The sequence below is a fragment of the Hemiscyllium ocellatum genome, chromosome 44 (assembly GCF_020745735.1).
Source record: "Hemiscyllium ocellatum isolate sHemOce1 chromosome 44, sHemOce1.pat.X.cur, whole genome shotgun sequence".
Lineage (NCBI taxonomy): Eukaryota > Metazoa > Chordata > Chondrichthyes > Orectolobiformes > Hemiscylliidae > Hemiscyllium > Hemiscyllium ocellatum.
This window is the reverse complement of record NC_083444.1, coordinates 5,880,554-5,896,518: the sequence shown is the minus strand read 5'-3', so window position 1 is coordinate 5,896,518 and position 15,965 is coordinate 5,880,554. Positions and strand designations below refer to the sequence as shown.

At 51.5% G+C, this 15,965-nt stretch overlaps 1 protein-coding gene across 1 annotated transcript in view; it reads right to left on the bottom strand.

The window, feature by feature from the left end:
- Window positions 1–5,336: 5,336 nt before the first annotated feature.
- The window catches only part of LOC132835308 (galactose-3-O-sulfotransferase 2-like), a 71,779-nt gene continuing 61,150 nt past the window's right edge, over window positions 5,337–15,965 (bottom strand). The window contains exons 2-4 of the mRNA XM_060854745.1: window positions 14,417–14,527; window positions 9,351–9,663; window positions 5,337–6,654 (exon numbers count right to left, since the gene is read on the bottom strand). Of these exons, the coding sequence (XP_060710728.1) occupies window positions 5,833–6,654; window positions 9,351–9,663; window positions 14,417–14,527 (1,246 nt within the window). The 3' untranslated portion in view covers window positions 5,337–5,832. The remainder of the gene's footprint in view (window positions 6,655–9,350; window positions 9,664–14,416; window positions 14,528–15,965) is intronic.

Sequence of the window (15,965 nt, the reverse complement as noted above, 5' to 3'; positions counted from 1 at the left end):
CTTGCAGTCTTTCGGGGTTGTAAGGCAATCTCAGCCCGATTTCGGCTCAACTTTTACCACGACAGAACGTGGCCAAGTTGGGAAGACCGTCTCATACAGGGAACTCACCACATCAGATTCGACAAAGATAGTTCACTGTAATCATTATAATGTGGAGGAGCTGGTGTTGGACTGGGGTGGACAAAGTTAGAAATCACGCCACGCCAGGTTATAGTCCAACAGGTTTATTTGGAAGCACTAGCTTTTGGAGCAACGCTCCTTCGTCAGGTGGTAGTGGGGCAGGATCATAAGGCACAGAATTTACAGCAAATGATCATAGTGTCCTGCAATTAGACCAATATATTGAACAAACCTAGATTGTTGTTAAGTCTTTCACCTTTTAGAATGGGCGGCAGATTTTGGTTCATTAATATGCAAATCCCAGAACTTTTTAAAAGTCACATTCTCGAGATAATGTAAGGTTTTATAAAAAAAAGTGACATCTCAGCTCAGACAATGTATTAAAGGTGTGAGGTTAGAGTCTGTCTCTATCCCAGTCTTGAGTCCGACTGGTTCTATTTCCAAACTAGGAATTTATAAAATGTTACATGGATTGACTGTCTGCAGGATGTGTGCTTTTTGAGAAAAAAAATAGAATGTATTTGCAAATGCAAATTCACCCCATAGACTTGTGTGTGTGGGTGTGCGCGTGTGGGCGTGGGTGTGGGTGTGGGTGTGTGTGTATGCGCGCGCGTGTGTGGGTGTGTGCGTACGTGTGTGTGTGCGCGCGTGTGGGTGTGTGCGCGCGCATGTGGGTGTGTGTGTGGGTGTGGGTGTGTGCGCGCGCGCGTGTGTGTGCGGGTGTGCGTGTGTGTATGTGAGGGTGTGTATTTGTGTGTGCGTGTGTTGTGTGCATGTGTGTATGTGTGGGTGTGCGTGTGTTGCGTGCGTGTGTGTATTTGTGGGTGTGCGTGTGTGCGCATGTGAGGGGTGGGGGGGTAGAGAGAGAGAGAGCATGTGTGTGCATGAGAGTTTTTTTAATATAAAATCTTAAGTTATCTTCAGAATGTGACTGGAAAGTAGTTCAGGGATTTACATATTAATGAACCGAAATCTGCCACCCAGTCTAAAAGATGAAAGACTTAACAAACCAGGTTTGCTCAATATATCATTTCAGTTGCATCTCACTGTAAACTTTTCCTAGAAATTCTGTCTATGATCTTATTCTTCACAACCACCTGATGAAGGAGCGACGCTCCGAAAGCTAGTGCTTCCAATTAAACCTGTTGGACTATAACCTGGTGTTGTGTGGTTTTTACTTTAGCAATTATATTCTTTGCCTGTCCTTCTCACCAAAGTGATTTGGTCTTGACTGTATTAAACTAGGACCCACACACACACCAGGGATGATGCGATGTAACGTTTTACAAGGATGGTCACAGAGAGATTAGAGCTCTCGGGAGAAACTGAGGTTCAGTATGTACCATCTCTGCCTCAAGTCCTGTACCTGATATCCCGGAAGGAGGTGATAGCCTAGTGGTATTGTTGTTGGACTGTTAACCCAGCTCACGTTCTGGAGAGCTCGGTTCAAATCCCACCACGGCAGATGGAGCAATTTGAATTCAGCTTCAAGGGTTAAAAAAAAATGGAATTAAGAATCTAATGGTGAGTATTGTTGGAGGGAAAATCTACCTGGCCTTGAGGGGAAGGAGACTGCCATCTTTACCTGGTCTGGCCTACATGTGACTCCAGACCTGCACCCAATGGAGTTGACTCTCACCTGGGCAATAAACACTGGCCTAGTCAGTGACCCCGCCCCACCACATCTTGCAAATGAATGATTTTCAAAAAAAGGAAAGTGTCTCTATTAAACAGTTTGCAAACTGATTTGTAAATCCTCCCAGGAGGGAACAGCAGGATATTGGAAACATGATTCAACGGGCTTGGGAGTCTCGATCATCACTGTCCACAGCTACTGCATGCTAATAGAAAGTGCACGTTGCCACAGGAGCTGGGAGACTCCAGCACGGTGGCTCAGTGGTTAGCACTGCTGCCTCACAGCACCAGGCACCCAAGTTTGCACGTTCTCCCCGTGTCTGTGTGGGTTTCTTCCGGGAGCTCCGGTTTCCTCCCACTACCCAGGGATGTGCAGGTTAGGGTGGATTGGCTGCGCTGAATTGTCCCATAGTGCCCAGGGATGTGCAGGTTAGGGTGGATTGGCCGTGCTAAATTGTCCCATAGTGCCCAGGGATGTGCAGGTTAGGGTGGATTGGCCGTGCTAAATTGTCCCATAGTGCCCAGGGATGTGCGGGTTAGGGTGGATTGGCCGTGCTAAATTGTCCCATAGTGCCCAGGGGTGTGCAGGTTAGGGTGGATTGGCCGTGCTAAATTGTCCCATCGTGTTCAGGTTGGGTGGGTTAGCCATGGGAAACACAGGGAGTGTGGGTGTGGGCCTGACGTGAGTTGCCGTGTGGTAAACAGCGCCGTGTGTGTGTTGTAGAGAGAGAGAGAGAGAGAACCCCAGGACTTTGATCCATAGTCCAGTACCACACAAGCACAACTCGAGTCAAATGGCCTCGGGTTTCTGTGATTCTGGGTCAATCACAAGATGGAGGCGGGACTGGGACGCGGAGGCGTTAGTGATCCATGATAAAAGCCGGAGGTGAAGTCTGACCAGGTCAGAGAAATGTGGAATTCACTCCCACAGTCCGGGAAGATAGAGACGCCAGGCCCTTGCTTAGAACAGAAATTGCTGGAAAAAGCTCAGCAGGTCTGGCAGCATCTGTGGAGAGAAATCAGGCTCAACGTTTCAGTCCGGTGTCCCTTCCTCAGAACCTCACTTGACCTGAGCTCTGCTTTCTCTCTGCAGATGCTGCCAGACCTGCTGAGCTTTTCCAGCAATTCCTGCTTTTCATTTCACTTTAGACTTGCTTAAAATCCCTGTCCGATCTTGAATCCTCCCAGTTCTGATCAAAGGATACCCTTAATTCTGCTTCCTTCTCACTAAAGATGTCGACATGCCCACTGAGATCTTGCAAAGTCATTGTGTGGTTTATTTTTATTTCCAAATTTCTTGAACTTTGATTTCTAAAGAGAATTAAAACGTGTGTTCCTTCCTATGAAGTTTCTTTCTCGGTCTTTTGTAGAAATGCCTGACTAAACCAAATCTCCCACCAACCGCTGACATGAAGACGCCATCTTGAATCACCGTGTGGTAACGGGTGCTGTGTGCGTGTGAGAGGGAAAGAGAGAGAGAAAAGGAACTTTAACCCACGATCCATTGCCAAACACAAAACCGGAACGAGAATCAGAACACCCGTATTAACGTGACTGTACGGAAATAAATAGGACGACTTGCATTTGTATAGTGCCTTTCACATACGCAAAAACACAACCAGAAGTTGCTGCTGGGGGGAGCACCATCCCGCAAAACAAAAATGCATTTTCGTTTTGCATTCAAACCAAAAACATTTTGTTTCCTCCACCCCCAGTTCTAACTCTTCACCATCCTGTATCTTATCAAAATTCACATTCTCCGAGGGTTCAACACTTTGAGACGTCAAGAATAGTTGCCCCTTTTAATTAAGCTCTACGCTTTTATGGAGCAGACCATTCCGAGTGAAATCTCTTCTTTTATGTGTCTGTACATAATCCTCACTTATGCCTGCTCTGTAAGACTCCCTCTAACTTCCAAAGTTGTGGGAGTAAAGGACTTGGGTAGGCCTTGTGAAAGGATGGCTGATAACTCTCGTAAGCATCAGGACACACGCAAGAATGCCAAACGTCAAAGTGAGCAACAATATATACCGAATGAGAAAAGGGAGCTGATTGGTTGAGTAAGTCAACTCTGATTGGTTGAGGATTCTGGATCAGTGGTGCTGGAAGAGCACAGCAGTTCAGGCAGCATCCCATCTGATTGGTTGAGGCTTTGTTGCTCAAGTTTTGAAAGTTGGGGTTGGGGGGGCGAGGGGGAGTGGAGAATACAGATCGGGTCCAGTTTTGGTTTGCACAGTTGGACAGGAAGGTGTGGAAAGCTTTAATCTAGCTGGTATCCTACAGGGGAGATGCCTCCTCACCGTGATAACCAGAACAGCGTTCCGAAAACTTGTGATTCCAAATAAACCCATTGACCTATAACCTGGTGTCATTTTGACTTTATCCGTCCACTCCAACATTGGCACCTCCACATCATAATCACTACGCGGGAGGCTAGTGGTCCTTATCACCTGACTGTTAATTGAGAGAATCAGGTAACGTTCCGAAGACCCGGGTTCAAATCCCGTCACGGAATTCAATAAAGAGTCCGGAATCTAATGATGACCGTGAACCCATTGTTGGGAAAACCCCATCTGGTTCACTAATGTCCTTCAGGGATGGAAACTGCCATCCTTACCTGGTCTGGCCTACGCCTGACTGAAATGTTGAGCCTGATTTCTCTCCCCAAATGGTACCAGACCTGACTCTAGACCCACAGCCAATGGGATTGGCTCTTAACTGCCCTGGCGGGGGGGCGATTAGGGATGGGGCACTAAAGCCTAGGCCCAGCCAGTGATGCCCCAGGATAAATAGAAGCCTCCTGCTGTGCTAAGGGACTTTAGATCGCTCAGGGAGAGGTGGCCAGCAACTTCAGAAAAGAAAATGCAGCCAGGTGACCAAAGTGGGATCTTTCCGAGATTATGGAGGGGCTGGATAAGGTTGTTTTGGCCACTTGTGGGAGATACCAAAACAAGGGCTCATACATGTGAGGTGGTCACAACGCTTCAAGGACACGTGTACAGATGAGGCCTGTTTTCCCTAGAATGGAGAAGGGTCAGGGTGATCTGATTGAATTCTTCCTGTTAATGTATTGAAGAGAGCAGCATAAATTTACAACATCCACTGATGGAGGGTTCTAGAATTAGGGCCAGACCGTTCATAGAATCCCCGACAGTGTGGAAGCAGGCCAATCGGCCCATCGAGTGCAAACCGACGCTCTGAGGAGTGCCTCACTCAGACCCTGTAACCCCGCATTTCCCATGGCTAACCCACCTTAACCTGCACGTCCCTGGACACTACGGGACAATTCAGCGTGGCCAGTCCACCCTAACCTGCAAGTCTTTGGACTGTGGGAGGGGACCGGAGCACCCGGAGGGAGGCCTGCTCTCCCACGGTAGGGGAGGAGTGTGCAAACTCCCCACAGACAGTGGCCTGAGGGTGGAATTGAACCTGGGTTGAGCAGCTTCTTTCTACACTGCAGAGATTCTACGAGGAGACCAGTCCGCCATTCAATATGCTCGTGGCTGACCATCCAGCTCAGTCCCCTATTCCCGCTTTCTCCTCTCCCCCCACCCCTCCACCCCACCCCCAATACCCTTTGATCCTGAGAACCACATCCACCTCCTTCTCGGAAACGGTCAACGCTTTCTGGCCTCACCCTAGAAATGTCGCCACGCTCTGGGTGACCGGCTCCTGGACACCCTGAACCTGAGGACAGCGGGCAGACCCTAGCCTGCGTGGGTAAGTGGGCCGCATCCAAGGCCTGGCCGGCAAATTGTCTCCGCGCAGCCCTGCCAACTCCCCGTGGAGCCCGGCGTCCCCATCCTGACGGATTCAAGATGGCTGCCTTTGACCGCGCGACACCTTTGACCTGAGCACTCCACCCACCGTGGTAACCCTGAAGAGTGAAGCGTTAGATCAGGACGCAGGCCGGGAATTGGCATGGCCGCCCTCCCCCGGGGGGGCATTGTGGGATTGGCAGCGAGGAGGGATGGCGGCGTTTAGGGAGATTTCTCTCGGCCCGGTGCCAACGACCAGGCGAGATGTTTCCCTCGGTCAACAGGGAGCCGCCCATGCCTCTCCCCACCCACCCCCTCCTCAGAAATGTTTCCGTGGCGTCTGTAGGCTTTTGACAGTGGGAGTCAACGGGAACAGTTTGGCATCGAGAAGATCCTTGTACTGCAGTTCAGGCATGATCATCCGTAAACATTTCTCCCTGGTGCTGTTCTCCAGATTCGGGTTCAGGTTATAGCCCATGATCTGTGCCCGGCCATACTGGAAGGGCTTGATGTTCTTGTCCTCAATTTGGCTGGCGTCCACTGGCCTGCTTCCCTGGAGGCACAGGTCCATCAGCCTCCTGCGCTTTTCCCTCAGGATCAGGACGTCGCTCCTCATCCTCTGTAGGCCGTAGTCCTCCACCTTCTGCCAGAAGGTGCGGTTGAAGTGGAGATAAAGCTTCCAATCCAACGCGTTCCAGGCCTTCACCCGTCGGGTTGCGTCCTCCGACAGCTGCCTCACCGTGACGTTGCTGCGGAAGTTCAGCTTGAAGGACACGACGTCGTCGAACTCCCAGCACAGGGCGTCCTTGAGCAGGATCATGGACTCATCGAAGTACTCGGAGAGCAGGATGAGGTGGAAGGTCGCCCCGATCTCCTTCAGGACCAGCTCCACGTAGTCGGCCGTGTCGTTGGCGTTGGGGTCGAAGCCAAAATCGAACCACATCAGGTTGCGGGCGTACTGGTTGCCCCGCTCCCGGGCAGAGTAATACCTCCACGGGTCGCTGAGGAACTGCTCCAGCGACTCCACCTTCTTAAAGGCCGAGCTGGTGCCCTTGTAGTAGGTGAAGGACGATTCGGCCAGGGTCACCGGGTTCCGCAAGATGGAGAAGTACATGGTCCCCTTGGCCATCACTTTCTCAACCTATGGAGGCCACAAACGGACAAGGGTCAAGGGTTTGGCGAGGCTGCACGAAACGTTCACAAGGATGTTGCTGGGAACGCAGGGCCTGAGCTACCGGGAGAGGACGCACAGGAACGTCGGAGGCTGAGGGGTGACCTTATCGTAAAATCCCTGCAGTGTCGGAAGAAGAGCATCAGGTCCATGTTAACACGGACAACCCACTCTAACCTGCACATCCCTGGGCACTATGGAACAATTTAGCACGGCCAATCCACCCTAACCTGCACATCCCTGGGCACTATAGGACACGGCCAATCCAGCCTAACCTGCACATCCCTGGGCACTATGGGACAATTTAGCACGGCCAATCCACCCTAACCTGCACATCCCTGGACACCGTGGGACAATTTAGCACGGCCAACCCACACTAACCTGCACATCCCTGGACACTATGGGACAATTTAGCACGGCCAATCCACCCTAACCTGCACATCCCTGGGCACTATGGGACAATTTAGCGCGGCCAATCCACCCTAACCTGCACATCCCTGGGCACTATGGGACAATTTAGCACGGCCAATCCACCCTAACCTGCACATCCCTGGGCACTATGGGACAATTTAGCACGGCCAATCCACCCTAACCTGCACATCCCTGGGCACTATGGGACAATTTAGCACGGCCAATCCACCCTAATCTGCACATCCCTGGGCACTATGGGACAATTTAGCATGGCCAATCCACCCTAACCTGCACATCCCTGGGCACTATGGGACAATTTAGCATGGCCAATCCACCCCAACCTGCACATCCCTGGGCACGGTGGGACAATTTAGCACGGTCAATCCACCCTAACCTGCACATCCCTGGGCACTATGGGACAATTTAGCACGGCCAATCCACCCTAACCTGCACATCCCTGGGCACTATGGGACAATTTAGCACGGCCAATCCACCCTAACCTGCACATCCCTGGGCACTATGGGACAATTTAGCACGGCCAATCCACACCAACCTGCACATCCCTGGGCACTATGGGACAATTTAGCACGGCCAATCCACCCTAACCTGCACATCCCTGGACACTATGGGACAATTTAGCACGGCCAATCCACCCTTACCTGCACATGCCTGGGCACTATGGGACAATTTAGCACGGCCAATCCACCTTAACCTGCACATCCCTGGGCACTATGGGACAATTTAGCATGGCAAATCTACCCTAACCTGCACATCCCTGGGCACTATGGGACAATTTAGCACGCCCAATCCACCTTAACCTGCACATCCCTGGACACTATGGGACAATTTAGCATGGCAAATCCACCCTAACCTGCACATCCCTGGGCACTATGGGACAATTTAGCACGGTCAATCCACCCTAACCTGCACATCCCTGGGCACTATGGGACAATTCAGCACGGTCAATCCACCCTAACCTACACATCCCTGGGCACTATGGGACAGTGTAGTATGGCCAATCCACCCTAACCTACACATCTCTGGGCACTATGGGACAATTTAGCACGGTCAATCCACCCTAACCTGCACATCCCTGGGCACTATGGGACAATTTAGCACGGCCAATCCACCCTAACCTGCACATCCCTGGGCACTATGGGACAATTTAGCACGGCCAATCCACCCTAACCTGCACATCCCTGGGCACTATGGGACAGTGCAGCATGGCCAGTCCACCCTAACCTGCACATCCCTGGACACTATGGGACAATTTAGCACGGCCAATCCACCCTAACCTGCACATCCCTGGGCACTATGGGACAATTTAGCACGGCCAATCCACCCTAACCTGCACATCCCTGGGCACGGTGGGACAATTTAGCACGGTCAATCCACCCTAACCTGCACATCCCTGGGCACTATGGGACAATTTAGCACGGTCAATCCACCCTAACCTGCACATCCCTGGGCACTATGGGACAATTTAGCACGGCCAATCCACCCTAACCTGCACATCCCTGGGCACTATGGGACAATTTAGCACGGCCAATCCACCCTAACCTGCACATCCCTGGGCACTATGGGACAATTTAGCACGGCCAATCCACCCTAACCTGCACATCCCTGGGCAATATGGGACAATTTAGCACGGCCAATCCACCCTAACCTGCACATCCCTGGGCACTATGGGACAATTTAGCATGGCCAATCCACCCTAACCTGCATATCCCTGGACACTATGGGACAATTTAGCACGGCCAATCCACCTTAACCTGCACATCCCTGGGCACTATGGGACAATTTAGCACGGCCAATCCACCTTAACCTGCACATCCCTGGGCACTGTGGGACAATTTAGCACGGCCAATCCACCCTAACCTGCACATCTTTGGACTGTGGGATGGAACTGGAGGAAAGCCACGGGGACTGTAAACGTGCAGGTTAGGTGAATTGGCCGTGCTCAAATGCCCGTAGTAGGGGAATGGGTCTGGGTGGGTTGCGCTTCGGCGGGTCGGTGTGGACTTGTTGGGCCGAAGGCCTGTTTCCACACTGTCAGTGATCTAAGAATGTGCACGCTCCACACGGACATTCTCCCAAGGGTGGGAGCTTACCCAGTGCCGTGAGGCAGCAGCGCTAACCACTGAGCCGCCATCTTGATTCCTCTTAAAAATGGAATCCAGGTTCCATCGTGCCGGGATTTGGAGCTGGGGGGCGTCCAGCAGTAACACCACCACGCCGCTATTATTGCCACCTACCTGTGGTCGGAAGAACCTCATGTGGTTGCATATGATGTGGTATTCCTGCAGCTTTGTGGGACTGTAGTATTTAATCTTCCTGGTACTGAACAGGAAGGGGTAGCCAAACTGGTAGGAGTTGGGCAGGGCGAACATCAAGTTTCTCGCCTCTCCGAAGCGGTACAGGATGTTCAGGATGGTACTGCTGGCCGTCTTGTGCGTCTTCAGGAACATCACGTGGGTCTTGGGCTGGCAGGATTTCCGCGGATGCACTTCTTCACTGCGGGGATTCATCGTCAAACCCCGAGACTGCTCCCGCTGATCCGAGGTCATCCTGGAGAAAGGTTCGATTTAATTAGCGTCCCGGTTTTGTTGCTGCGGTACAGTCGGTGGGGGAGGGGGATTTCCTGTCCCGGGCGATGTTAGCGTTTGGAATTCTCAAGGGGTTACAGGGAGGGAGCAGAGGAGAGAGTGGGCCTCGCTGGAAGACTACACGTTCCCGAACGGCTCCTGATCCCTTCTGGGACTGTCTCTGCGGGCGGCGCTGAGTCAGGAACATCTCTGTCGGCCTGGAGTCCCGTGCAGGCCAGACCGGGGTAAGGAGGGCAGATCTCCCCCACCCCCCACTAAAGGACGTGAGTGAACCAGACGGCTTTGATCCACATCACCGATGCGGTCTCCATGGCAACACAAATGTGGGAAATTGGAAGCTGATTCAGTCATAGAGATGTACAGCATGGAAACAGACCCTTCGGCCCAACCTGTCCATGCCGACCAGATATCCCAACCCAATCTAGTCCCACCTGCCAGCACCCGGCCCATATCCCTCCAAACCCTTCCTATTCATAATCCCTTCCAGATGCCTCTTAAATGTAACTGTACCAGCCTCCACCACATCCTCTGGCAGCTCATTCCATACACATACCACCCTCTGTGTGAAAAAGTTGCCCCTTAGGTCTCTTTTATATCTTTCCCCTCTCACCCTAAACCTATGCCCTCTAGTTCCCCCACCCCAGGGAAAATTTATTTACCCTATCCATGCCCCTCATGATTTTATAAACCTCGATAAGGTCACCCCTCAGCCTCCGACGCTCCAGGGAAAACAGCCCCAGCCTGTTCAGCCTCTCCCTGTAGCTCAGACCCTCCAACCCTGGCAACATCCTTGTAAATCTTTTTCTGGACCCTTTCAAGGATCAGCAGACATCGGCTGATCATTTCCCTGTCCCTCCCCACTGACCCCACTCCCTTTCCCCTTCCCCTCCTCTCCCTCACCTTCCCCCACTCCCTTTCCCCTTCCCCTCCTCTCTCACCTTCCCCTTCCCTCTCCCTCCCTCCTCTCCCCACCTTCCCCCACTCCCTCTTCCCTTCCCCTCCTCTCTCCCACCTTCCCCCACTCCCTTTCCCCTTCCCCTCCTCTCCCTCACCTTCCCCCACTCCCTTCCCTTCCCCTCCTCTCTCTCACCTTCCCCCACTCCCTTCCCCACCTCTCTCCCCTGGTTCCTCTCCCCCCTCCCCCTCTGCAGATCTCCATTCAACAACAACAACACTAAACCACAATGACGCCTGACACACCAATCGCTGCAGGAGAGAAACGCTCGGCATTCCCATTCTTGGATGGATTCCTGCAGGAACACAGATCTGTAACCACGAGGGCTCGAGGCAGTGGCTGTGCCAATCCTTCGGGATTGTCCTGGAGACTCTCCGGATTAAGGATTGACCTCCTGTCTCTGACGTTGAGCAAACAGGCCAAAAAACCCCTTGCGGCGTGTATGAACTGGGCACTCATTGTCAAAGCTACAAGAACAAAACTAAATGATCTACCAGCTGAGGGTTTGGGAAATAATCGGTCACATATCGCCAGGAACATCGCCAATCAGGATTTGCAACCTTTCAAGGTTTCGTAGAATCCCGACAGTGCGGAAGCAAGGCATGCGGCCCACTGAGTCCAGAATGGCCCTCGAGAGAGCATCCCGCCCTTACCCACCCCCTGTCCCTGTCACCCGGCAACCCACCCTAACCTGCACATCCCTGGGCACTATGGGACAATTTAGCACGGCCGACCCACCCAAACCCGCACATCCCTGGGCACTATGGGACAATTTAGCACGGCCGATCCACCCTAACCTGCACATCCCTGGGCACTATGGGACAATTTATCACGGCCAATCCACCCTAACCTGCACATCCCTGGGCACTATGGGACAATTTATCACGGCCAATCCACCCTAACCTGCACATCCCTGGGCACTATGGGACAATTTAGCACGGCCAATCCACCCTAACCTGCACATCCCTGGGCACTATGGGACAATTTAGCACGGCCGACCCACCCTAACCTGCACATCCCTGGGCACTATGGGACAATTTATCACGGCCAATCCACCCTAACCTGCACATCCCTGGGCACTATGGGACAATTTAGCACGGCCGATCCACCCTAACCTGCACATCCCTGGGCACTATGGGACAATTTAGCACGGCCGATCCACCCTAACCTGCACATCCCTGGGCACTATGGGACAATTTATCACGGCTGATCCACCCTAACCTGCACATCCCTGGGCACTATGGGACAATTTAGCACGGCCAATCCACCCTAACCTGCACATCCCTGGGCACTATGGGACAATTTAGCACTGCCAATCCACCCTAACCTGCACATCCCTGGGCATTATGGGACAATTTAACACGGCCAATCCACCCTAACCTGCACACCTTTGGACTGTGGGAGGAAACCGGAGTACCTGAAGGAAATCTCGCTGACTCAAGGAGAATGTGCAAACTCACACAGACAGTTGCCCGAGGGTCCCTCTTGCTCATGGGTATTGCTGGATGAGGCCATACCTAATTGCCCCCCTGTCTCACTAGGTGCCATTTTGGAGGGTATTTCAGAGTGAACCACATTGGCTGTGGTTCTGGAGGCACATGTAGACCAGAGAGGGTAAGGAGGGGAGATTTCCATCTCTCCCTGGTGTGGGCATCTCTCTGCTTTTCTGGGCGAATGATAACCTGATGTAAGGCAGCGCTGTGCCCTCATTAGGGGATGGTGTTGCCTTGGTGTGAGAGAGCCCTGAATAGCAGGAGATGACCCATGGAGGCTTAACGTGAGGGTTACGACGCCCTTCGGCAAGGGGAGAGGTTTGGGGGGGAGTTGGGTGTGGGAACCGAACCCACGACGTTGGGATCACTCTACATCCCAAACCAGTCATCCAGCCAAGTGAGCTAAATCCCCCCCCCCAACTCCAGCGCATCTGGGAGATGAGAGTCCTTCCAGCCTTTAAACCATGTGTCGGTGAACACCTAAAATGTCGTTTGGTGGGCCAATCGCTGGTGAGGGGGATTAGTGCAGATAGGTTGGTAAGGTCTGAACGGGCCGAAGGGCCTTTGCTGTGCTGCGCGACTCAATGGAGTTATTTACAGCAATTGATGGTCGTTGCCCTCTCTTCATTTTGTGGATTTATGAGTTGAATATAATTTCCAAAAAAAAAAGCTGCCGTAGTGTTCCCCGGGCATCAGTCTGACTGCAATAACAGTACCACGTTCACACTATCTCCACTTGGTACGTAGTTCGTTATCAATGATTAAATGTTGAAGGTGATCAAAGCAGTTGATGGAGGGGAACCCATTCTGAGGCAGGGCGCCCAGAACAAACAAAAAAAATCTTTGACATCAGGCCCACTTACTCAATCATTTACATACACAAAGGGTCAAAACGTCAGCTCACTTTTTCTCTCCTTACAGATGCTGCCAGATCTGCTGAGATTTTCCAGCATTTTCTCTTTTGATTTATATAAACGATTTGGATGCGAGCATAAGAGGTACAGTTAGTCAGTTTGCAGGTGACACCAAAATTGGAGGTGTAGTGGACAGCGAAGAGGGTTACCTCAGATTACAACAGGATCTGGACCAGATGGGCCAATGGGCTGAGAAATGGCAGATGGAGTTTAATTCAGATAAATGTGAGGTGCTGCATTTTGGGAAAGCAAATCTTAGCAGGACTTATACACTTAATGGTAAGGTCCTAGGGAGTGCTGCTGAACAAAGAGACCTTGGAGTGCAGGTTCATAGCTCCTTGAAAGTGGAGTCGCAGGTAGATAGGATAGTGAAGAAGGCGTTTGGGATGCTTTCCTTTATTGGTCAGAGTATTGAGTACAGGAGATGGGAGGTCATGTTGCGGCTGTACAGGACATTGGTTAGGCCACTGTTGGAATATTGCGTGCAATTCTGGTCTCCTTCCTATCGGAAAGATGTTGTGAAACCTGAAAGGGTTCAGAAAAGATTTACAAGGATGTTGCCAGGGTTGGAGAGTTTGAGCTACAGGGAGAGGCTGAACAGGCTGGGGCTGTTTTCCCTGGAGCATCAGAGGCTGAGGGGTGACCTTATAGAGGTTTATAAAACTATGAGGGCACGGTGTCTCAGTGGTTAGCGCTGCTGCCTCCCAGCGCCAGGAACCTGGGTTCAATTCCAGCCTCGGGCGACTGTCTGTGTGGAGTTTGTACATTCTCTCCGTGTCTGCGTGGGTTTCCTCCCACAGTCCAAAGATGTACAGGTTAGGGTGGATGGGCCATGGGAATTTGTCCATAGTGCCCAGGGATGTGCAGGTTAGGGTGGATTGGCCGTGCTAAATTGTCCCATAGTGCCCAGGGATGTGCAGATTCGGGTGGATTGGCCATGGGAATGAAGCGTTATCGGGTTGGGGGTGGGATACTCATCAGAGGATCAGTGTGGACTCAATGGGCTGAATGGCCTGCTTCCACACTGTAGAGTTTCTAAATGGCTGTGTTCAAGTTACCTCTTTCTCGTGAAGAACGTAAACACGCGTTAATGTTCAGCATTTAGATGTTAACAAGTCACTCGTATTGACGAACTTAAACTTTGCCAAAACTGTTCATCAGAACAAACGCAAGAGTGCCAAATTTCAAACGAGCCTGTCCCCTGTTCCTCCTGCGGCGTACACTGTTGTGATTGCCGGCGACATGGCATTCTTGTGTTGGTCCTGATGACAAGAATGTTTTTGCCTTTCAGTGACTGCAGACGTTAGGTCTGAACCACCGCCCGCGCCACGGTGAAACGAGACCGAGGGTCACCTTTTCTTTTCTGTGATGCCTAATGTCTGGATCGCCAATCCGATCGCCATGAGAATCACCACGGACATCCATAGGACACTCAATGTGCACCATTGCAGTAATCTTGGCTTCCTGAAGGGGACAGAGAGACAGAGAGAGAGAGAGAGAGAGAGAGAGAGAGGATGTGAAAAGATTATACTAAACCCTGCCTCCCCATCCAATCCATAATCCCAAACTAAACTAGTTCCCACCTGCCTGCTCCTGGCTCATATCCCTCCAAACCTTCCCTCTTTGCGGACTTATCGAAATATCTTTCACACATTGTCACTGTCCCGACATCCACCACTGCCCCAGGATGTTCACTCCACACACGAACCCCTCTCTGTGTAAAATAATTACGCCTCATATCTTTTGAAAAACCTCCTCTCTCACCATAAAAATATGCCCCCTGGTATTTAAATCCCCCACCCCAGGGAAAGGACACCTACATCTACAGGCTTCATGATTTTATAAACCTCTATAAAGGTCACCTCTCAAACCTCCTACACTCCAGTGAAAAGTGTCTGTTTATCTCTCCAACCTGGAGTCTCCCAGCCTCATTCCTGATGAAGGGCTTATGCTCAAAACATCGATTCTCCTGCTCCTCAGATGCTGCCTGACCTGCTGTGTTTTTCCAGCCCCACACTAATCTTGACTCTAATCTCCAGCATCTGCTTAGCTGAAAGAAATCCCGGCCTATCCAGCCTCTCCTTATAACCCAAAACTTCCAATCCCGGTAAATCTCTTCTGAAACATCTCCAATTGGTTTTTGGTTCCAATATCTGATTCAAACCCAGGTTCTGCAGGACGAAGACCTTCATCTCTAGGTTAATGGTAATACCACTGGGATCATCCCCTTCCTTTATAGAGAGTGAGAATGCTGTGTGTTTGTTTGCCTTCGAAAAGAGATACGTCCACCTTCGGACACCTCTTGGAAAAGGGAGGAGCCAGCAGAGTTGGCAGGAGTTAGAAGTTAGTTGGGAGATGTGTGTAAGCAAATATTTACTGTTGATTTGTATGACTCAGAAAGATTTCACCATCGGGAAGGTTTCTGTCTGTTTACTGTGAGTTTAACTGGTCCACGTCCTCCAAGCCAGATCGTTAACGTGCTGTTTAAGACCGAGGGTATTAGTGACAGGTATTGCAAGCTTCTGCGAGGCAGGAGGTTGGGTTTTTCAGATCCAACGTCTTTGTGTTCGGGTTGGATACAGCAGGAATCCTCCTGTGGTTCAGGAGGTGAATCCTCTGACCCCCGAGTTGGAGTTCAACTCCCGCTGTAGGGTCTTGAGGCTATAAAGTAGGGTCACACTCCCCAGTCTAGATTAGAGCGGTGCTGGAAAAGCACAGCAGGTCAGGCAGCATCCGATGAGAAGAAAAATCGACCTTTCGGGCAAAAGCCCTTCCTCAGCACTGCTCGAATCTAGACTCTGATTTCCAGCATCTGCAGTCCTCACACTCCCCCAGTGCAGTACTGGGGGAAGGCTGCACTGTTGCAGTCCTACAGAGGACGCGTGAACCTGGGACTTTCTCT